Here is a 22,915-nt window from a genome sequence, read left to right as displayed (position 1 = left end):
ACATTATACGGAACGCACCTTGGCTGGCGTCATGGAGGAAAACATTGGATATGCATAATCAGCTTTATTGTTTTGTACTTTCTAGGCATGTTAGAACCTCTAGCCCCACACATTTTAGAAAGCAACTCCTAAGTATTAGTTATACTAATAAAAGTCATTTCTTTCTGACGAAACAAGTCTGAATACGACTTGAAACTATGGGCGACACAAATTTGGCTTTTTGAACACTTTATTGGAGAATGTGCCAGTAGATAGCTACTGCATCAATACTGATATTACTAGATAGCTACTCCATCAAAACTAATGAATGGATGGACTATATGTTTTAATAATGGAATCAAGTGACTTACCAAATATGATCTAAGTGATGGACTAAAGAATGTAGTTGATTCGTCTATGCCTTTGTATATAGACCTTTTGTGCATCATGAATGGTGCACTCACATAATCCACTGAAATTTTAAAAAAGAACACATTTCAGTTAATGACTGTCATCTCACACTTAGTACAAAGTAATTACAATTCTTAAAAATGTTATTCCTTCTGATATAAATTAAAATAAATAGTACCAATCAAGAACATGTTGGGGCACAGTGGCCTAAGGTCATACGAGAGGGGGTATGTGTTCGCTATATATCTTTAAATCAACCTTTTATATATACCTTCGTTATCTGTGATTAGTCTCCTCTCTATGCCTGCACAGCAGCCAGTAATTTCTCCTTTCTTTATTTCAGCCTGCAATGAAACAAGCAATCACACAATTAACCAGAGTCTACATTCAAATGAGGCTAAATATTTATAGTAACAAATGTGGCAAAATCTGATCCAAACAGACTTAAGTCGGAAATGAAATTATATAAAGTACAAAACAATTTGATAAAAATAACATTGCAACCAAGTATAAACATAAGCAATCCTAGGTACTGAGCAAGTTAGTAATGGTAAGAGATCAATTTCAAAATTTCTAACTTGTCATATGGTTGAAAAGGCTTGTAAGAAAATTCAACTTAGGACAACCGTCAGCATTTTGAACCTTTGTTTCTTCCATGTTTGGTTACGGATTTATCTTTGATGGTTACAAATGCACAACATCAATATCACATGCAGATTGATGGTCATGTAGATGGATCCAGCAATGAATTTTGGATATAACCTACTAAGACTAATTTCAGTCAATTTTGAAAAGCAAAGGGTAAAATAAAGATCCAAATTAAGACTGAAGACATTATTCCTCTCCATATGTATTTTGCATGTAGACAGTACATGTATGTCATCAGCTCGACACATATCTCAATTATTCATTTTGAGAGGTAAAAAACTTACAATCATGTTGGCATGCATGTACCTTGACTGTCTTTTGATGAATCTCTGTCCCAATCTCCCAATTCAATATTGGACAAGTTGTCACCAGGTCCATGAAACCTTCCACCACTGAAAGATAGGGAGTGGGATGGGTGGAATGTGGATAGAGGGCACAGAACCTAGCTCCTTGGAATTCATGAGAGACCTATGCAGACACTCTCATATTATTGGCATGACATGATTTTGAAATGTTTTCACTGTGTTAATTATTTTTTCGCTGATTGTAGCTTGTCACAAAACAAATGACAGGTCAAGAGATGCCACAATTCTACCTGATTCAATTCACTAATCGCTAGACCACCATGCATTTCTTTATAAATTTGTTTTAACTTTTACCACATTATTTCCATCACTATATTACAAATATGTTTCACTTACACCTTTCAGCGGCATTTCTAATTTGATGTCTTCAGCTTCTTCACACAGTCTGGCAAAGGGTGCATGAATAAGTAGAAACACATTCTCTCCAAGCTCTTCCTCACGAACCTGAAGTCTCTCACCCTTTATGGCAGAATGAAACTTCTTCCGTAACATTTTCTTCTTTTTCTTCTGTTCAAATTCTTTCTCATCATCAGAATCATAATCACTATCCTCTTTTTTAAATGACAAAACGTAGTCAATCCTCCTTTGCAACTGCTGAGCACTTTTTTCCTCTTCTTCCATTTTGTCTTTTTTCTTCTTTTTCTTTTTCTTCTTGGATCTCTTTTTAGGTTTATAGAGGTACGATGGGGGATCTTCTCCTTCTCGAGGAGTTAAATCTCGAGGAGTTATATCTCCATTAGTTCTTAATGCTGGGAGTTGCCTTACAGTGAGAGGCACATAGTGTCCATTCCCATTCTCTTGATAGTATTCCGACATCTTGATCCTGAAAATAAATTTAAACACAGAGTTAATATTGCATGTTTACAAATTACACCTTTTAATTGCAATATAACACAAGCCAGCTATCCTTCACTTGGAACAATGATGCAGATATATGTGGCAATTTGTAATTAAAGCAACAAACTCCACTGATGTCTTTATTTCTTTTAAGCCTAATTTCTTGTGAATTGATTCACACAATGCATAACCTTTAAGTCTGGCATTTTTTTAAACTTGAAAAAATAAATAAATTACTCAGCAATTGAAATTGCAGAGACCAATATTGAAGATATAAAATATATTTTCTCATGAATTATGAATCAACTACATGACTTGTGCTTACTGCTTTATAATACCAGTCATTTTCCAGATTTTATTCATACGCATACAAGTACGTATTTGAATTCTGCTTCAAAAAACAACGAAGCAGTGAAAATGCACACTAATTGTACATTAAGATAATGGAAATTCCATTAAGATGAAACCTTAATAACAACCTTGTCATATCTAGGCATATATTAATCACAAAGTCGACTATATATAGTATACATCAGTTTTCTGATCAATATTTAAAATTAGCCATTATCATATGTGTTGCAAAGTAATGCTTATAGAAACAATGGCAAATGCATATTTTTTTTTATTTCCCGTGTCTGTGTACAATTTTATTTTGTAAATTGTGACAACATTTATAGGCACAATTTTGTTATTTTGTTGATGACATTAAGTTTCATTTTCAGGAATAAATTTGAGCTATCCCTTGATTACTGACCAATTTTGATGCCAATTTATCATTTTTTATTTTTAATAGTATTGTGGTAGTAGCAAAAAGTAGTTTTTCAATGTATTGTATTCAAGCAACTTTAAAATGAAATGTCATATAAATTCTGCTAACCAGCTCCCTTACCAGACACAGAAATGAGGTTAAATTCTGGTCTGAATTATGAAAGATGTACATAATGTTGGTAAATTTTGTCCTCATATTTTGGGCAAAGGGTGAAACTCACATCCCTCCCCTTGCTGGTGGCACCAATGTGTACCATGCTGAAAATTCCATCAACAGACTTGAAATATTAGCATGTTCATGGAGCACACCAAATAGTTTGCCAGGTATACATACTATATATATCACACTGCACTCCAAACATAGGTCAAGTCTGTTCAACTGATCAATACAACAAATATTATTGCATCACATTGGTTACTGACTGTAAGCTACTGGACTCAGAAACATTTCAATTAAAATAAAAATGGTCTATTTTCATATTTCCAATTACTTGGTGACACACTGATTACTTTCTGCATCAGTAAGGTGTTGCCATGGTAACCTAGAATTGCAGGAATATAGGATAACAACAGCTAAGTGCACACATCAACTCTGAAGATTGATTACAGGATGGTGCCATGTGTAAAATTACTTTTCCATTTATGAAATGCATGCATCATTAAATCTTAGCGGGGGGGGGGCAAATATTGGATTACTATTTTTAACTGTTTTAACATGTTAATTTCACTATGTATGAAATAGGTTAAGGCTGGATTTGCATATATATAGTCCGCATTAATTTTAGATCCGAGTATTCAATATATCACACATACACATGCCCAATTTGAAAAAGAAAGAAAAGAAAAAAGGCCAAAAAAAGAGGTTTGTCTCTCCAACCCACATTTATAAGTATGCATAAAACCATTCTAGCACATAGCCCTTGTAACGTGCTGCACTTTTTGGAGGCTTTATTTTTCCGTTACCAGAAAAAAAGTTTTAAAATGGCTACATAGCAGCCAAATTACACAAGGAAAAAGTAAGATTGAAAGTTTTTTGTCTTCTGTCCTTTTTAAAAACAAAATGAATAAATAAATAAAAAAAAGATTATAAGTCACATTAAAAAAAAAGTCCTGCATTTCGAATCAACAGATTAAAACCTTTTGTTTTTGGTCAACAAACTTATAGATATTCTGTTAGGTAGGCCTAATACATATTATAATGTCACTGGGTAATACATATATCATTCTTGTTCAAATTAACTAGAGAGTATAAAGAGACCCAAATTACTGGGCATTCTTTTCCCAGGGGGGCCACTCAAGTATGATAGTGTATGATAACACCCCCTAAAAGAGTTTTACCCGACCAGGAAATTTAGCCAATAATAATAAGGTAATTTCATATAGAATTTACCCCCTAATGAGTTTTTAGCTAGTAAAAATTAAAAAAATGTACCCTTTATGGACTCGTAATTACAAAAAATTTGAAAAGGTACCCTAAACAAGTTGTTCAGTTTCAGAAAAGTGAGAAAACTACCCTTATTCTTTTTAGACCCTAAATGCATAATGCACATAACTTGCCTTGCCTAAATAAACACCCCTTTTTACTTGTTTTTTGGTCACACATGCGTACAGACCATTTATGCGAGTGCCCCCCCATTCTTTTTCATCATACTTAAATTTTGGGTGCAAATAAGATGAATGGATTGTAACAAACTGTTTGAAATTTCATTAAATAATTTATATAAAAAAATATGTTGATGAAACAGCAATCAGTAAAGATTGGAAAAAATATTGCCATGAAAGTGAACATTCCTGCTAATTGCATGTATGCATACAAAAAAATCAATACAGGAATAATTCTTCCACCAATTAACTTACCCACAAAAGGACAGATATTGATGATATATAGCAGATCCATTTTGATTATATAAATCCAGAAAATCCACTTAAAGTCCTTGCGATATATATCAGATGCAATATGCTGTTTAGTTAAATCTGAGATTTAGAATCCAATTCACTCAAATTGTTGGGACGTCCCAAGCAAAACCGACCCACACTGCATATAGCACAATAAAACCTCAGCATACATTGACTCGTAAACCCAGCCACTATAATGTATGGTGCAGGTGATTACATGTGAGGAAATCTCAGCATAGCACAACTACATCATTCATTTTTAAACAGCTTTTAACACTATGTTGTCCGATGTCCACTGTGGTATCCAAGGATGCAACTATAGCGTTATCTGACATGTCCATCCACTAATCTACAGAGTAAACATTAAACCTCTAGCATGCGCAATTTGCACATTGACTGCTTAACCTTTTTTGAGTGTGACATATACCTTATTTAAATCCATTTGACACTCTCCTATCCTATTGGATAACACAAACACATGTATATTAATGGACAATTCTGTTTCTATGGTAAATGTGTCACATATGGTTGCCATGGCAACTGACTCAATTGGTGAATTTCAAATTGAAAAGGAATCCACGTAGGTTTGTACTGCTTATGTAATCAGATGCTTGTATGGAGGTGGGTTTCCCTTCTTTTTCTGTATTTTGATCTGCAAATGTTTTTTGGTGTTTTTTTTCATTTTATTTACTTGGATGAATTGGTTTTAAAAAAAACACATGCAAAATGCAGTCATTTATATAACTGCTCAATTTTTTTTTTTGAATTTTCAGGGATAAAATGGGGTTGGCAAAGACTAAAGTGGCCTGAAAATTACTAAAAATGGTCCCCCTGTTCCCACACAAGTAAAGAGGAAAAAGAAAGTGAAATGGAAAAAAAAAGTGATGGAGTACACAGATATGGCCCGGGGGCACTCACTAAAAATGTGTGACAGGGATGTGCGGACACATTGACCCCCATTTTTCAACTCCCTCTCACCCAATGACCCTTTTTATTTTTACTGAAGTTTACTCCCTCTCACCAAATGACCCCCCTTTTTTTGTTTTACTGAACTCCCTCTCACCAAATGACTCCCTTTTTTTGTTTTTCTGATAATCTCTTACTGAATGGCCCAGTTTTTTCATTATTTTTCTTCAAATTTTGATGGATATTTTCAAAATTTGTATCAACTTTTCCCTTATATTTTGACCCAAAATTGTTCCCATGCGGTCACTGAATGATAAGATTTTCCCCAGTCTCACGGAAAGACCCCCTTTTTTGGCCATCTCACTGAAAGACCCCCTTTTTGGTGTCTAGGCTCTCACCGAAAGACCCCTAGTTTCGAACTGCTGTCCGCACATCCCGTCACTTCCAAAGTCGAGTACCCCCACCCAGATAGGGGTCTGGGTGTAGGTGGAAACATGCAGCCCCCGTGCAGCCTGTACTCAAAATATTGATACATGTAAAAAAATTTCATTTTAAACCTAAAACTATAGCTTCCATTCCCAATACAAGTGCCCATCTGCTCCTGTCATTGCACTATGCCTATAAATGAGTACATAATACACAAATAGCTTTAAACTTTAAATACATGATTTCTGTCAAATCAAAAGCTCAGGCCATTTTACCAAATTTTAATTTAAATTGTTAGTTTTCATATTTTACAAATATAACAAATAAAGAAAAAACATAACAGTTTTCTATCCATTTTAAGGTTGGTATTAACTGCCAAAATTGTTGGTCTAAAGTATAAGTATACATGTATATTTAGAATGGCAAAGACTTGACAAATCCATCTGTGAGGTCAATTTGGGCAAAAATGCTCAGTTTTGGAGAAAATCCCCATAAAATGTTTTTGGCTCAAATTTTTTCAGGCAACGTAACAAAAAAAATTCTTCCAGAAAGATTTTCTCCAAAACTTATAGCATTTTTGCCCAAATTTGACCCCACAGATGGATTTATCAAGTTTTTGCCATTTTAAACATGTTTGCTGTAATAAAATTATTACGTTGTTTTATTTTATGTAACATACTTTTAAATACCGGTACTTTAAACAAGTTGGCAGTTATGAGGCCCAAAAGTTTCCATGATTCCAGGGTAAGACCAAGCTAAAAAGCTGAGAAAAAACACTTAAAATCTTGATCAAGCCCTATATAATCAGGACTGGAAAAAATGTAAATTTTACAGGACACCAATTAAGTCCAACCAAGTTGGATTTTCCTCAAGTGCAATCATAAATCTTGCCACTGAAATATGTATATTACTTTGAACTCAAGGCCCGGCACTCTTTCCAGAACCAACTTGTGCCTCGATAATCCCTCTGCACAGCAAGATTTCCACTTCTGCAGTACACATGCTTGACCACAATAAGGTCAGCTAATGGCAACCATTTTAACAGGGAAACCTGAGGCAAAGGCCCACCACTAATATAGGGTCAAGTTAGAAAAGACAATTGACCTGCGATGAAATCCTAACTCAATCATGCCAAAAACAAAGAATTCAAAATCGAGTGCTGAATTTCCAACATACCTCTAATACAACCAAAGAAAAACATGAATTTTAAGCATCATTGTTTAAATTCGCATTTCTTTTTCACAAAAGGTTAGTTCTCAATGTCAGTTATGTTCTCTTTTACTTCTGATCCGAACAAATGAAGCAAAACACAGAAATAATGATATTTAATTGCAGTGCAGGCAATGTGTATCACTCCCAGGGTTCTTGATTTTTGATTTTTTTATAACAAAAAAAAAAATCAGAATTTTTGATTTTTATAAAAATATTTTAAAAATCAGATTTTTTATATTTAAATCGGATTTTTTTTATTTACATCGATTTTTTTATTTTTTTTATTCCAAGAACTGCTATAGTGCTATACCCCATGATAAAGTCAAAAGAGTACCAGTGGAATGCTAGTCATATGCACAATCCTACCAGGTATTTACAAAAAATCAAAACATGTTTTTACATGTGAAAATTTCAAAGAAAAAAATTTGGTAAAATCATGGGGAACAAACCTGTTGAATATTCTGCACCTTGAATATGAATTTTTATTTTTGACATCATAGAGGTATTTTAATTGCATCCAAAAGATGTAGAAGCATTAAGAATGAAGTAAAACAGTCAATTTAAGCAAGAAATTAACTGACATTTATCAAAAATGGTAAAAAATGGAAAAAGTTGATTTAAATCAATAATTTTTTTTTTAATCAAGTGATTTAAATTAAATTGGCGTGATTTAAATCAAACAACCCTGATCACTCCATCGATCATGACTGCATGAGATCAGTCCTTTTGATGTGTTATCGAACATCCTGTACATCAGAATCAGAATTTTGAAAATCATAGACGACATCCTCCTTTTGTGCAGTAAAAAACTTTTTTCCCATTTGTCAAAATTAGGGTCGGTCAATTGAGGCCAATAGTCTATGGCCAAACATGCATTTTTTTTGGCCTAAACCTCATATATATACATGTGATCCACATACAGAGCGCCAGGGCTTGAGTTTTAATATTGTTCAGCGCTTTGTGATCTTGTTTGATGTAAATGCGCTATATAAATATAAAGTATTATTATTATTATTATAAGTTTCAACAGGCCACCAAGGCCATTGCCTGCAATTTCTAAGTTTTGGCGTTGGTGCCCCAGATCTCAGTCAACTTCAACAGCATTCTTCATCACTTGTTGGCCTTGGAGCCCTTTTTTGTCTTTGCCCAGTGGCCTTGAATATATGGGTGCCCAAAAAAACTAAAATATGAAGCCTGGAGACAAGGCGAGCGCCACATACGGCTGATGCCTTTGCCGCCATTTCTATTGATGGTAGAAGTTTAATTGATTCTGATTTCTAACGCTTCACTCATGGCCTAGATTTCGTGCCAGTTTGCGGGAATCAAAAACCATCCGAGTCACTTCATTTACCGTATGATTCAATGAAAGAAATTGATTCTCGCAACAAATGTTACGAGAATCATTACGAGAATCGATTCAGTGATTTTCGTCGAATCTGAGGCCCTGGCTTCACTGGTCAACCTCATCCGCATGCAAGTAGGCCCAAAGTAATTATATAATTTTGACGAAATATTATCATATAATTAATCTTTTCCGTGAGCACCCCCCCCTTCCCATGTCTTTTGGTTATGTTATGTGATGTTGATTTATTTTGTTACTTTCATTTGATTTCAGGGAAAGGCTAATAGTCCAGTCAATCTAAAGAAATTAGTGGTGTCACCCACCACTAATTGCAACAGAATTTTTTTCACTTTTATACATTTAAGAGATGTCCCCTGAACATCATACCAAAAATATACTAAAATATACTTGGTGGAAAGGTAGTTTTTGGCGGGAAAAGGTCATACAGGGGTCAAATTTCAAAATTGCTTTAATCTTTTTAAAAACTATACCAAATCATTCTTCTAGTCTTAAGGATTCAGAAAAAGTAGTTTGTCATATCTGTGATGTACCATTCTCAAGTTATAAAAGGTCAAAGGTCAAATTTTGGGCTACACGTGGGTCAACTTCGAAAAAATGCTCCGATCTCCTTAAAAATGGTCTCAATGTGTTCGTACTTTAAAAACACTTCAAAATAAGAATAGTTTGAAGTATCTTGGATGTTTCGTTACCTAGGTAGCAGGATAAAAGAGGTCATTGACCATTGAACTCTATTGACCCAACCTAGTTTTCGATGTTACACATGTAATTAAACAACCTAAACAGCGCAAATATTCTTTAAATGAATTATGTTTGCAAGCCGAACAATTTGAGACCATTTTGGTTAAAATCAGACAATTTTTAGTTTTTTGACCTCTGTTGAACCCAACATTTGACCTTTGACCTGTTCAGTTATAACTCAAGAAACGTACATCACAGATATGGCAAACTATATTTTTTTCTGAATCCTTATGACTAGAGGAATAATTTGGTATAGTTTTTAAAATGATTGGAGCAATTTTGAAATTTGGCCCATGTATGACCTTTTCCCGCCAAAAACTACCTTTCCACCAAGTATATTTTAGTATACTTTAACTTTTTGTATGCTGTTCAGGGGACATCTCTGACATTCATAGCAGTGAAAAAAATTCTGTTGCAATTAGTGGTGAGTCAAAACCCACTTTGACTGGACTATAACTATCAGACCTTTTTGGTCTTCCCGCCTTTTCCTCCATATGTACCGTGTTTATATATTTTTTATGTAATGAACATGATACTTGATCGAGAAGTCTAACTAGGCCACTGATAACTGACGATGGACATGAGGATAGAGCTTAGAGCTATCCCAAATAGCATCAGAATCAGTGATGAATGACACCATGTAAGCAACATGTAATCAAAGTAAACAATGCCGTTCATGATTGATGGGTATAGCTCCTCTGCATGATCGGAAGATAGATAATCATCAAAATAAATTTTGGTAACATTAAACTTCACACAGAATTGTTTAAATTTATGCATTTGAAAATGATTTTGTGACTGAAGAAGTTATCGTCCCACACTCAATCTTCTGATCCACAGAGTAAATATTGTGTCAAATTCCTTATGGATTTTTAATAGATAGATTTCTTGATCAACATAGACTATGCCATAGTCGAATTTTGATAAATAAAAATATGTTATTATTAATCATGATGAACGCATCCTGTTGGACTCAAATTATACTGATGTTTATTATAACTGAAGTAAAATGGTCATAAAGAGTTTATATAATTAGAGACAGTAAAAGTACAGTATACGTAGGCCTATGTTATTGAATGCAACATATCGATCTTTCGCGCCAACACAAAAGTGCCGCAAATACCACAGATAGTTGTACGATGTAGTTCATGGTAATGGCACGTGCCCGGAGGATTAAACCATTTAACGAGATCTGGTGACCAATCACAAGCCAGATGCATTACATCATGGCCAATTTCAGTAGGCCAGAAATCCGACAATCTCATCCATAGACAGACAACAACAGTGTTTAAAAAAAAGCAAGTTTAAACCGCAATCGAAAGTAAGTAGTCCACTTGGGAAGAACTAGCAAACAGAGAGGGAATACGGTGACTGAAAAGATCGGAGGTGAAAATCTATCAATTGCACACAACTTAAATACAAAATTTACAAATCAGAGTTTTATGCTTTTAAAATGTAATAGCCAGAGTAGCCTATACAAAATGGGCAAGTGGACTACGGAAAAGTCTATGATCAACACGATTCTCTCGGTCGGGGTTGTTCCATCCACTGCACTTACCCATTTTTCACGTCTGTCAAAGGGGACACCCTCGCAAAATCCCTATAGTATTGGTTCGTACAGGGCCTTTTGGTTCAAGTCAATTTTCTCAGCACAGAAAATACCAATTTGCAAACTGGCTGTTCTTTGGTAACATTAATTGGAAGTTTATTCATTTAGTTTATGACATGTTTTGTGATTTCCCCTACTGAGTGCAATGGTAAGTGTCTCCTTCATGTCCACAGGGGGGTGGGGGTGGAACAGCTAATTCTCTCAAAAGCAACCAATGCAATTGGGAAGAAGCGATCTATCACAAGTGAGAGTGACGACGCAAGTATAACCACTTGTGTCATGCTGACCGACAAATAGCCGGCCTCATAAATAGCAATTTTATGCAATTTATTTCATCAAATATTAAACCCCCATAACGATCAAGGATTGCCTTAATTTTTTCATCTCATTTGTCTGTTTCATGACACAAGCTAACATAGAAATACAAACATGCTACAGTATGCGCCTGCAGAATTCTGCAGGCATGCATGATAATTCGATTTACACGCATAAAGTAAGCTTAACGATTTGACATTTATTCATGCATGCATGTTACAAAAAATGTTGACATTTCATGTATTTACTCACTGCAATCTTATCTCGATGTCTCTGCTTGAACTTCAGACTTTGCTTTTCACATTTTTCTCAATTTATTATTGTACAGCACGATCAGTGGCATCCATGTCCGTTGATAACGGCAGCAAAAATGTTATTGTTGCTAGACTTGTATCAAGACTCTATACATTGCTATACAGGACTTCAAAACAAATGAATTTTTTAAATAAATTATATAATGACAATATTGTTTCAATTTTTGTATTCACTCATTTTGTCAAAATATACGATATAAATTGAATCATTCAAACATTATTTCTACGAATAATTTAATGGATTTGATATTTTGAATTGATCGGAACAAAATAAATATCAGTCTAAAAGAGACTTGAGATAAGTCTAAATGTCTCCTTAGAAACGGTAAACGATAATTGATTGATGTTGTGCATTGAACAGGTGTATTGGTGGCGTTCAATGGACTCTGATAGCAGGCAGAAGCTGGCAGACAGGTGCAGCTCAAAGTTCAGACACATACGACTGAAACGACAGGATCTGAGGATGCACAGGAAATAAATAGATCCGAACCAGGGTCATAGCATATTGACACCTGGTTGGGGGGGGGATTAAAACGCTACACACACACACCCCCACACACAAGTTTCCTGTCATTTAAGGCCTAATAAAAAATAAACATGTTTCACGTCCCCTCCCGCTTCCTTTTTTGAGGTTTCTTCAATTTTATTTATATTTTTTGAAATTCAGTTATAACTTTTCAATAAATATGTCTAGGAAGTAGAGATGCTTTCTATAGCCTTGCTAATAATACAAGAAACACTTTTATAAGGTTTTGTGATGGTTAGAGGGGGCCTATCTCTCAGAACAACAAATAAAAAGAAGCCTCCTCCTTCCAGGCATTATTTCAAACACTAAAACAGCTCTAATTATGGGTTTTTACACTGATTTTGCGATTTAAAAAAAAAAAAGCCCCTCTTCCTCCTTTTTTTCAAAAACCGGACGTGAAACATGTTTTTATTTACTTGGCCTAATAGGCCTGCACATTTTTTGGGAACAATATGTACTGCATTTTGTTCCTTGTTCTTGGCCCCCAATTTGCCCTGCGCATCCGAAAAACACGTTTTGGGCCAAAATATGGTAAAATTGCACAATTTTGCGTTTGCGCGCACTAAACCTTTTATATAGCGATTTTTATGTTCATTTTAGGTTAAAATAGTCTGAAATCGATTTTTTTTTTTTTTTTTTTTATTAATTGAAAAATCTGAACAATATATGTGACCATCCACCACGAAGTGGTAGTAAAGTCGGCTCTAGATCATTTTCTGTTTATTGCAGATTTTGAAACAATGCACTTTCAGCTTTAAAATGACACCTCAACCAGCTTCATCGGACATCTGGAAGTGAAGTTATGATTCATCAAAGGTCAAATTCCTAATATACTTAGAAATATACATAGAAATCCATATACTGTTTTTGATTGTATCTCAAATTGGAAAATGCCGACTTTACGACCAGTTTGTGGTGGATGGGCACATATGCTCGCCTTCATCTAAATTCAATTTAATGCTTCCGCCGCTACCGTCGATAGTATACGTAAACCAAAACTTGGCCACTTGACATGCTTGAGTGCAATCTGCACATGCCTTCCTCGTGGTGACTTTGGGGGCCTCCAAAATTTGGCCTGGCCCAGGGCCCCCAAAAAGGTTAATCCGGCCCTGCTTGTTCTATTTTTTTACATCAAGGTAATTTTGACAACTTTGCTAAAACAATTTTACTCGGATCATGGAAATAGTAGATCCCCATGCTCGGATGTACTCCCATAGGAGCCAATAGAGTAATTAGTTAATGTGCCAGAAACATTTTCATGAGTGGCACCTTTCAAAAGCCTGGATTTGCCTCTGGGCTCGGAAGTGTAATACTGCCAAGAAAATTGTGTTTTTTGGTAATAACACACAAGCTTAGGTAATTACCAAAAAAACAAAACACTTTTAGCTATTTACAAACATTTAATTTTGGTATTGTTTTTGCCTTATATCACATTTATTGTCAAGTTTGCTTCATGAACACACTGCATTCAGGGTCTGGGCGAGGGAGGGTGGCACCGGTATCAGTATGAAATTGATACACATGGTACATACTGAGACTGCCTTTCAAAGTGTGAGACTTTTGGATACAAATAATTTTTATGGGGTAATTGGGTTAGAACATAATTTTTAACAAAATTGATAGTTGGAAATAGCCTACCACAGTTCCAAATCAAAATGGTTTCAAATGGCTTTATTTTAAAATAAATAATAAAAGTTGTGCTGAATGGAAGTTGGTCTTTGGGTAACATTCAGTGGCAGCACCTTTTTACGGCAATTTTGCGCAAAATTTGTTGATTTTGCCACCTGAAATTCACTTGCCCCCCCCCTGAAAAAAATTCCTGGCACCGCCACTGGTAGACTTCTCCGTAGTCCACTTGCCAATTGTGCACTACTCTGGCTATTACATTTAAGCTTAAAACTCTGATTTAATTAATGAGTGCGCAATTGATAGATTTTCACAACTGATCTTTTCAGTCACCGTCGCCCTCTGTTTGTTAGCTTCCCAAGTGGACTACTGACTTTGCCTTGAGAGTTAGGCCAATTTCTGGCCTAACTAAAATTGGTGATGATGTAATGCATCTTTAAAAATGAATCTGGCTTGTGATTGGTCGCCCAGATCTCGTTATTGTTGAAATCCTCCCGACGCGTACTGGTACCATTATAACTATACATGGTACACAACTATCTAGGGAATGCGGCGCTTTTGTGCTGGTGGATGAACATATGCATCTAGCGCGTATTGTACCACCATGCTTAGTCTTGTGGTTAGATTTTATTGATAAAGAAGTATGATTGACAGTGTGTGAGTCCCGGGTAAAGTTCTGCTTAAAAGTGAAAGTCCGTAGTCGGTTTTTCGGATAATAAACTGGCAGATTCTAAAATTAGAATTGTTCAGTATTGAAGTGTCATTATAATTATATGCCATTATGATATGTTGCATTCAATAATATAAGCCTACGTAGGGCCTATACTTTACTTTTACTGTCACAAATATAATTATATAGCCTAAACTTTTTCATAACCATTTTATACTAGTATTTTGATGTACTAAATATCAGTATAATTTCGAGTTCAACTGAATGCGTTCATCATGATTAATAACATTTTTATTTATCAAAAATCGACTATGGCATAGTCTACGCCACTGGTAACATTCCAAGGGTCTTTAGTGGTATGAGTGTGGGTTCCACAACAGGTCTTGGGGTGAGGTGATGTTACAGCAATGTGCCAAATATGAGGGGTCTTCGAAGACATCTTCACTGTGAAACTGCAGGAGCTGGTATAAACCAATAAACTTGTGTAAACATATTCAAAGGATTCTGCCATGGAAATGGCAAATATAAAAGAACCTTATCATGTTCATCAGCAAGATTTTTCCTACCTGGAATCTTAACGGGAATAGCCATTGTAGGTTAAAATCTCACAGAATCAAGAGAATAAATTAGACAGAAAATGAGACAACACACTTATGTCTGTTTTCTTCAAATGTCCTCATCTTTCTTTAATTTACATGAAAACTGTTAACATTAATTAGCTTTAAGTTAAACATACTATTATCAATCATACTGTAATTGTATACTGTGCTCACATCTTCTCTTCACCAACACAGACACCTTTTCAACTCAATTTCTGCTGAATTACCCTGATCCATTTTATATCATATTGAGATAACAAGAAAACAATTCCCCAGAAGGTCTAACATTTTAAACTGACGGGGTTCTCAAGTAACTGAACTTCCATAAGTGTGGATTAATGGACCACAACCAATAAATAGCTTAGATCTTGACCATACCATATATGGAATACCTGGCAAATACTTGGTTAAGATCCAGGTTATTGTAGTCACCTAGTTTTGCTTATCACAGCAGTGTCTTTATTCTTACTTGTAGACTCCTAAAAGTGACATTACTTGCCATAAGTATTACACCTATCATCGTAATCATAGTATTTTCTATATTAGCGATACACCTTTTACACATTGCAATCTATATCTCCATGTTGATTTCCATGTCATGTTGCATTTGGTAAGTGGCATGAGATTAGGCGGTGTAATCTAATCCATATTCTTTCATTTCAAAAGAGAATTGATAACATTTAACAGTGGATTTCACAAAGTGACAAATCACAAACGGTGTTAACACACAAGTCATATTAATATAATTTATTACGTCATCTGTCACTTTAAATCAGGGGTTCTCAATTATTCTGTACTTTGAAGGCCATATACACCTTGCTTTACTATGTTTGCTGTATATTTCAGAGCTGTTTAAGGGGCAACTGCAATTTAAAAAAAAGCGCAGTGATTTCTAGTGCGCTACGCACAGGCACAACGCCTAGACGTTGATCCACAAGCCTCAGCACACTTTACAGGTTGTCGCTGACCACCATGGCCCACATCATTCCATAAACCATTAAACAACAATTCAGGGACTTTGCTGCTTCAAGAGTGCACACCCTAGACATACCACAAATAACCATCGCAACCAGGATCAGCTCCCCAAGTTTCGTACGGGTTACAACGAAACAAATTAGCAGTGAGTTCCTTGTCCAGGGGAATTTCAAGCTAACTCAATTTTCCATGAGATTATACTAGGCATCGCCAGGGTTCGAACCCGCAACCTCTCGCACCATAGTTGAACGCCATATCGATTGAGCTAACTTGACTGCTCAAGTCGGCAGGCTGGATCTAGCCTGCAGGTCGCCTATTGAGAACCCTTGTTTTAAATCCATCAATGAACAGCACACATCTTTCATATTTAATTGTGCATCACTACAGTCCTATAATCTTGACTATATAAAGAACTTGACCGTGGACATATTTCTCTATCAAGCACAAATGTACAAGAGGACTTCTGTTTATTTACAATGCAAATTACAATCAAGCAAAATGGGTCAAAGGTCATGCAAAATCCCATCATTTTATATTATTAACTACTTGTTGATTTCAATATTTTATGGTTCCTGAGATGACTGCGATTGTTTCAGGTTAGTTTTGGGACAGAACTATTGTTGGCAATAACCTCAGAATCTATTTTCCAGGCTAATAAATTATATTACTATTATTTGCCTGACATTCATCTTATAATACAGATAACATTTACTAAGACATAACAAGACACTGACCACTTCCCTGGTTTTGTTACGCTGTATCATTTATAATCAAAATTGATCATTTCATGAGCCTCTGCCTAATTAGCATATGCATCTTGAAGTTTTATATTCAGCTTGGAATTCTTCAGAAACTGATATAAAGAGCATGTTGTTTGGCATTCTTACCTCCCCCTAAAAATCCAGCAATACATAATACCGAACATTCTCTTAAAATTCAGTACCTGCAGCATTAAGCGTTACCAACCAGTTTCACTGCCCATCCTAACTTGGATGTTTCCTAAAATTATTAAGCAGGCTTTAGCAGCCTAGTGTGGGTAGACATGTATTCTTATGTGGTCCTTTTTAAAGTTGGATTGTCTCGAGTTTCGGAAAACTTTTTCAACTACAATCCAGCACTAGTCACAAGAATATTATTAAATGGGCAAGTGGGCATTTATTCAAAGATGCACATGACAATTTTCTTCATCAAAATCTCACAATTTTGATCTAAAATCAGAAAAAAAATCATAAAGAGTCTACATGTCAGGATTAGTGCCACTATACAACAGTATTCAGTGCAGATAATACATGTACAATCACTGGATAAAAGGCACCTTGATATGACCACACTGAAACCAATTATAATACAGTACACTATTTCTACTTACATCAGCATACAGTGCAAGGTTCATTAATTATCAACCTAGTGCTTTCTGGAGATTAGATTACTGGGCAGATATTCTATTATCATGGTAGGAACACAACAGAATAAAAATAAATAAATTTAACATGGCATCACAAAAGAAGAATCGGGAAAATAAACCATCCAGGACCATAGGTCTTCCAGCTCTACCACCTCAACAAACGGTCGGATGAGCTGAAATTAATTATTACATAAATGTACCAAAAATATTGTTTCTGTAATGAATTGGAAACCATTGGTCTCAAATCCTAGTTCATGGGAATGCTTGGCAGGTGTGTGCAATGAAAACATTTTCATCAGGTGGAATTGCCAATACTGTGTAGCTTGTATTGGAGTGTTATTTACAAATGTTTCGGTGAATTTGGCAGTTCTGAGCAGTTTGTTTTAGTCGCTGTTCCATACTCATAAACCTACACATGAAATAATATGGGTAAAAAACCCAAAAAATTCAGGTTTCTGATATTAACCTTGAATTGAGAAAACAAAAATGCAAACATTTTCCACTATATACCGTAAACGTTCGCCTAATGGCGCTATGGGCTCCCTTGACATAAGTGGAATTTTAGGCACAACCTAAAAGTGCCCTCCCGTAAAATTCCCACCAGCAAATTAGGGCACGGTACTTTAATTCTTGTTGGGATTTCAGAGGAGTGAGCTCTCTATATGCACATGAAATTTACCCCAAAGCAAAGGAGCCCAGGTGCGCCATTAGGCGAACGTTTACGGTAGTACATTTAAAGTTATTCTATAAATGTTAACTATTACATAAATAATCTGTAATACTGAGCAAATCATCTACTAATCAAGGCAGGACAGCTTAGCCGAAATACCTTTACACTTTATGCAGTGTTAGAAATAAGGAGGGCCCCTTGTGCCCAAAGCCCATGCAAATCTCTGCTGGCCTGCTACCAGGGGAGTCCAACTTAGTAACTCGGAAAGACTAAAGACTTTAACACCAATCCTTCCCTGCTGTGATTTCTCTCATTTGTTTAGTGTCACAAATAGTAGACCAGTGTAACATTTAGTCATCCAACTATTTTGTGTTAATTTTACAATTCAGTTTGACTGACCCAATGGCTTGAAAATGTTGGCTTATTTCTAACACTGCCTAGGCACCATTGGGCAATTCCAGTTGAAATCTGTGCACCCCTATAGAAGACAAGACTTTGATCTTCCACAGGGTGTGAATTTCAAATGGGGATACCTGAATGGGCAGCTCCATTTGAAATCTACACCCCCGGTGTGGGAGATTAGGGTCATGTCTTCCAGGTGTGTATGAATTTCAACTGGAATAACCTATTATTCCTAAGATTCTAACAATACCTTTTTCAATTCAACCACACACAAGCCAACTTATCCAGTGTATAAAATCATTTGATAATTTATGAAATAAAAAACGTCTTAAATCACAGATCTACAATATATTAGACAAATTACCTCTACAACACATAGGATAAATAGAACCACACAATTTGTTCAGTTGTATCTGTTTAATAGTTACTTTTACATCTAAAACATTTATCATACAAAGTTAGGTATATCAAAGAAGCATTTACATCATGCAATCAGTTTACATGGCAAACTGCCAAGCAATCTTTCAAACCATATTATTCCTTCAAAGAAAACAAAATAAGTTACTAAAAATATCTTATAAACAAACTTAAGCATTTTCAGCCAGTAATCACTATAATCATATGTGGACCTGTGTAGAGCCAGTACCAGAGGGCACATGGTACATAAACAAGGTGCATGTGCACAGGGTCATAGTAGTGGACATGTACCATGTATTAGGGATACTTGCAGTACCCATAGGACAACACAAGTTTTAAAAAAAGTGTTCTGTGGGTACAACATACATGAAGGTAGGTGGGTATTTAAATCAATATATATTTTACAGCTGGTTAACGGTGCTGATATTTTGGGTATGTAAAAGTTTTATTTAATAATTCGTAATGTGAGAGGAGATTGTCATTTGAGCTGAACTTATTTATGACAATACATGTGTAGGGTTTATAAATACACATTTCCCTTTTGTGGGGTAAGAACCAGATAAGTTATTCACTTTTGCTACAAACTTATTTTCCTGTATTTTTTGCAAATAAAAAAAAAAGGAAATATGATTAAGCTGGAAAATGGCACCTCTGCAGAATAGTACTATGCACTTAACTGAGCACAGCACCATATTGGGTGCTAGCAAGTGATTTGAGACTCAAGACAAAATTACAAGTGTACCGACCAAAATAAAATGCAGAAAATGATTTTTTTTTGTGGAAAATCAATTTCAATGGTCTGAAAAACTGTATAAAATAAAAATATTCACATGCTCTTCTTTTGTTTTTTATAAATGATGAAAACAATCAACTTTTCTGAAATTTCAAAATAAAATTAAGCAATTACGTATCACAAGTCTGTTTCATGTAGCATACTATACGATGAGTCACAATATACCGACAGACCATCTCACAGTCTGTCCGAGGAATAGGGCTTCCAGCCCCACCTCCAGCAAACAAAACTTCAACTATCTTTGGTTGCAAAGCATAAATAATAGGCAAATAGTAGCAATTTCTTTTGATTTGATGCAAATTATGAACAAGACTACATGTTATATTACAGTCAGAGAGCACATTTTATATACATCGGGATACTTTCAAAACCTTACAAAAATGTCCAGTGAATAACCTCATACTTTACTTTCATGAGTTTGCTTGTATTAATGCAATATTGTCAGATTGGCTCAATCGGTGGCCCGCGATTTTTCTCAAAATTCAGATTTTTACACTATTATAATATATATTGATAAACTAAAAAACAAGGTGTTTGTGAAAAATCTGTGATTTTTTCATAAATCGTAGGATTTACTGATCTGTACATGATACATTCATAATCTTTTCTTTCATTTGACCTCATTTACTGTAACTGTCAATCTGTTCATACAGGCAAGTTGTAGTATTGTTAAAATCTCCAAATAAAGTTACTGAATAAATTGTTTTTGCTACAATTTTTCTTATTAAAATCACATACCACATGCTTAACTTCTCTATCTTAATTTATATATATGGAATGCTCAACAGATTAAAATGATCAAAAATCAATATCCGCTCACTGCAGACACAAAATTATATATCGTGTTACTACATTATAGTAAGTGCCGAATATGATCAACAAAAATCCTGCGATCATAATGACAAAGTGCAAAACAAAGACTTGCCCCAATATTTTTCTCCTGATATAATGCAAGTTATGTGTGACACGGAACTTGATTACTCTTGGATGAGCCCAAAACAATTTCTATTTACATATAAGACATACAGAAATGCTATATTACATGGTTTCATATTACAATCAAGGTTTGATCCTTGGTCGTCAACATTCTTACTGGAACACATTAAAACCTCTTGGATTGCTGGTAGATTGATGCTCTCAACAAAACACCATCTTGCCAGTATGCATATGAATCCTCGCTAAAACCTTTCTGCCCAAATTGCATGTCAAATAATCGATATATTGCCCAATTCTTCTGGTTTCTATGGGACAGAAAACTACCAGAAGTTGCGGGAGCTTATGTTGAAAAGTCACCAAATTTTGTTCTTATTACCACTGGTTTCTAATATGGCACAAAAACTGTTCAAAAGTCATCAAATTGGATTACAAGATTGCAGGTTTCGCAACCCTGTTGCAAATTATTGTGCCAGCATCGGGTGTTGAGTGTGTCATGCAAAACAATGGCTTCAATTGGAAGTTGTTTTTTGCCGATTGATCAGCAAATGGTGGTATCTCATTGATTGTGTGAGCTACACTCACTACAATCTCAAACATTCTCACCTGTCCAGACCGAGTTCTTGAACCCTATTGTTTGTACATCAAAGAATGACCTTTGAATGTAATGGGGACAAAACCATCTTGAGGTCAAATTTTGAACACTTATGGTTAAATGGAGGCTAACCTGTATAGGAACTAGGAAACAAGATTGCTTTTCAAAAATGGGCATACTTTTGAGCGTCCAGCGCTCACTTCCGATACTGCCAATAATCCGCACAGTATTTAGCCTCTCCCAGTTCATGAATGCTGACAGAGGGCGTATACTCCGCCAAAAAGAAATCATGCTTCCTACTTAATTTTGTTCTCCAACAATTTATTTTCCCATATAGCAGGTATTGGGCTATTTCATTTAAAAAACACACTGCCCCTGTTGGAGAAAGCGTCTGCCTCATCTGGGTTAGTTGCCTGGATTACTGTTGTCTAAGATTAATACTTCATGTAGTGAGTTTGGTCTCTGTAGGTGTGGTTTTAATATTCTCATTTCTGTGTGAAAAAACAAACAAGACAAAACAAAATTAGGTCAAAGAAAAATAAAAGATTGGTCACAGGAGATAGTGTGTGTAGCTTTTATAATTTGCATTTCAGTGCATTATTTTACTTCTTTAATATTCACACACACACATTAAAATTTGACTGCGAAGGGGCAGAAAAAGTGGCCCCAAAATACAGTAAAATAAAATAAGTGGGGTTAATGTGAAGCATGTCTTTAAAGCATATTTTTCTTCAAAAATTTTTTTCTTCTTTATATTCACATACAAATTAAAATTTGACTGCGAAGGAGCAGAAAAAGTGGCCCCAAAATACAGTAAAATAAATGAAGTGGGGTTAATGTGAAGCATGTCTTTAAAGGGGGTCTCCGGCAATCACAACATTATGCCTTATATGCAAGAAAAATAATTATTAAGCATGAATCACATGGTTTTATTTAAAACAAACTCATAGTAAACATAAAAACGAATAAAAACATCCGTCTCTCAACACACGATATTCAAAATTCCCGGGCGCCAAAATTGTCGAGTGCAATGACGTCCCAGTAATACAATGAAGGCTGACAACAATTGAGCACAAACAACCACTAAGTCACTGCACTTACACAATTTAGGCGGCAGAATTTTGAATATCGCGTGTTGAGAGGCAACTGTTTTTATTCGTTTTTATGGTCAATATGAGTTTTAAGTAAAACCATGTGATTCATGCTTGATAGTTATTTTTCCAACATATAAGGCATAATGTAATGATTACCGGAGACCCCTTTTAAAGCATATGTTTTCTTTCAAAAAAAATATACATCTTTATTTTGCAGAACAGGCCACAAATTGAGGGGTACGGGCATGGGAACGAGGTAAAAGTATGTGTGCATATGGTCTCATGTAAAAGTTGGTGAACAGGGGAACAACAATATTATACTGGGACTCATCTCAAGTTGAGAGCTGTTGAGTGGCTCGGCCATCAGTGTGTGATATATGAGATCACCTCTACAGCATACAGACAAATTATTTTCCCTTGTTA

The 22,915-nt window shown here is 35.3% G+C and overlaps 2 protein-coding genes across 3 annotated transcripts in view; both read right to left on the bottom strand.

The window, feature by feature from the left end:
• Positions 1–11,856, bottom strand: part of LOC140161290 (anoctamin-4-like) — a 37,981-nt gene extending 26,125 nt beyond the window's left edge. For both annotated transcript variants that reach the window (XM_072184764.1, XM_072184765.1), the window contains exons 1-4: positions 11,726–11,856; positions 1,740–2,226; positions 662–734; positions 351–451 (exon numbers count right to left, since the gene is read on the bottom strand). In XM_072184764.1, the coding sequence (XP_072040865.1) occupies positions 351–451; positions 662–734; positions 1,740–2,219 (654 nt within the window). In that variant the 5' untranslated portion in view covers positions 2,220–2,226; positions 11,726–11,856. The remainder of the gene's footprint in view (positions 1–350; positions 452–661; positions 735–1,739; positions 2,227–11,725) is intronic.
• A 3,404-nt stretch (positions 11,857–15,260) lies between these two features.
• The window catches only part of LOC140161289 (uncharacterized), a 54,006-nt gene continuing 46,351 nt past the window's right edge, over positions 15,261–22,915 (bottom strand). Inside the window, 1 exon segment of the mRNA XM_072184763.1 lies at positions 15,261–21,889. The gene's annotated coding sequence lies outside the window, so the exon portion shown is untranslated.

Source organism: Amphiura filiformis, chromosome 9 (assembly GCF_039555335.1).
Source record: "Amphiura filiformis chromosome 9, Afil_fr2py, whole genome shotgun sequence".
Lineage (NCBI taxonomy): Eukaryota > Metazoa > Echinodermata > Ophiuroidea > Amphilepidida > Amphiuridae > Amphiura > Amphiura filiformis.
The sequence above is the reverse complement of the archived record's forward strand: the minus strand, read 5'-3'. Positions and strand labels throughout refer to the sequence as shown.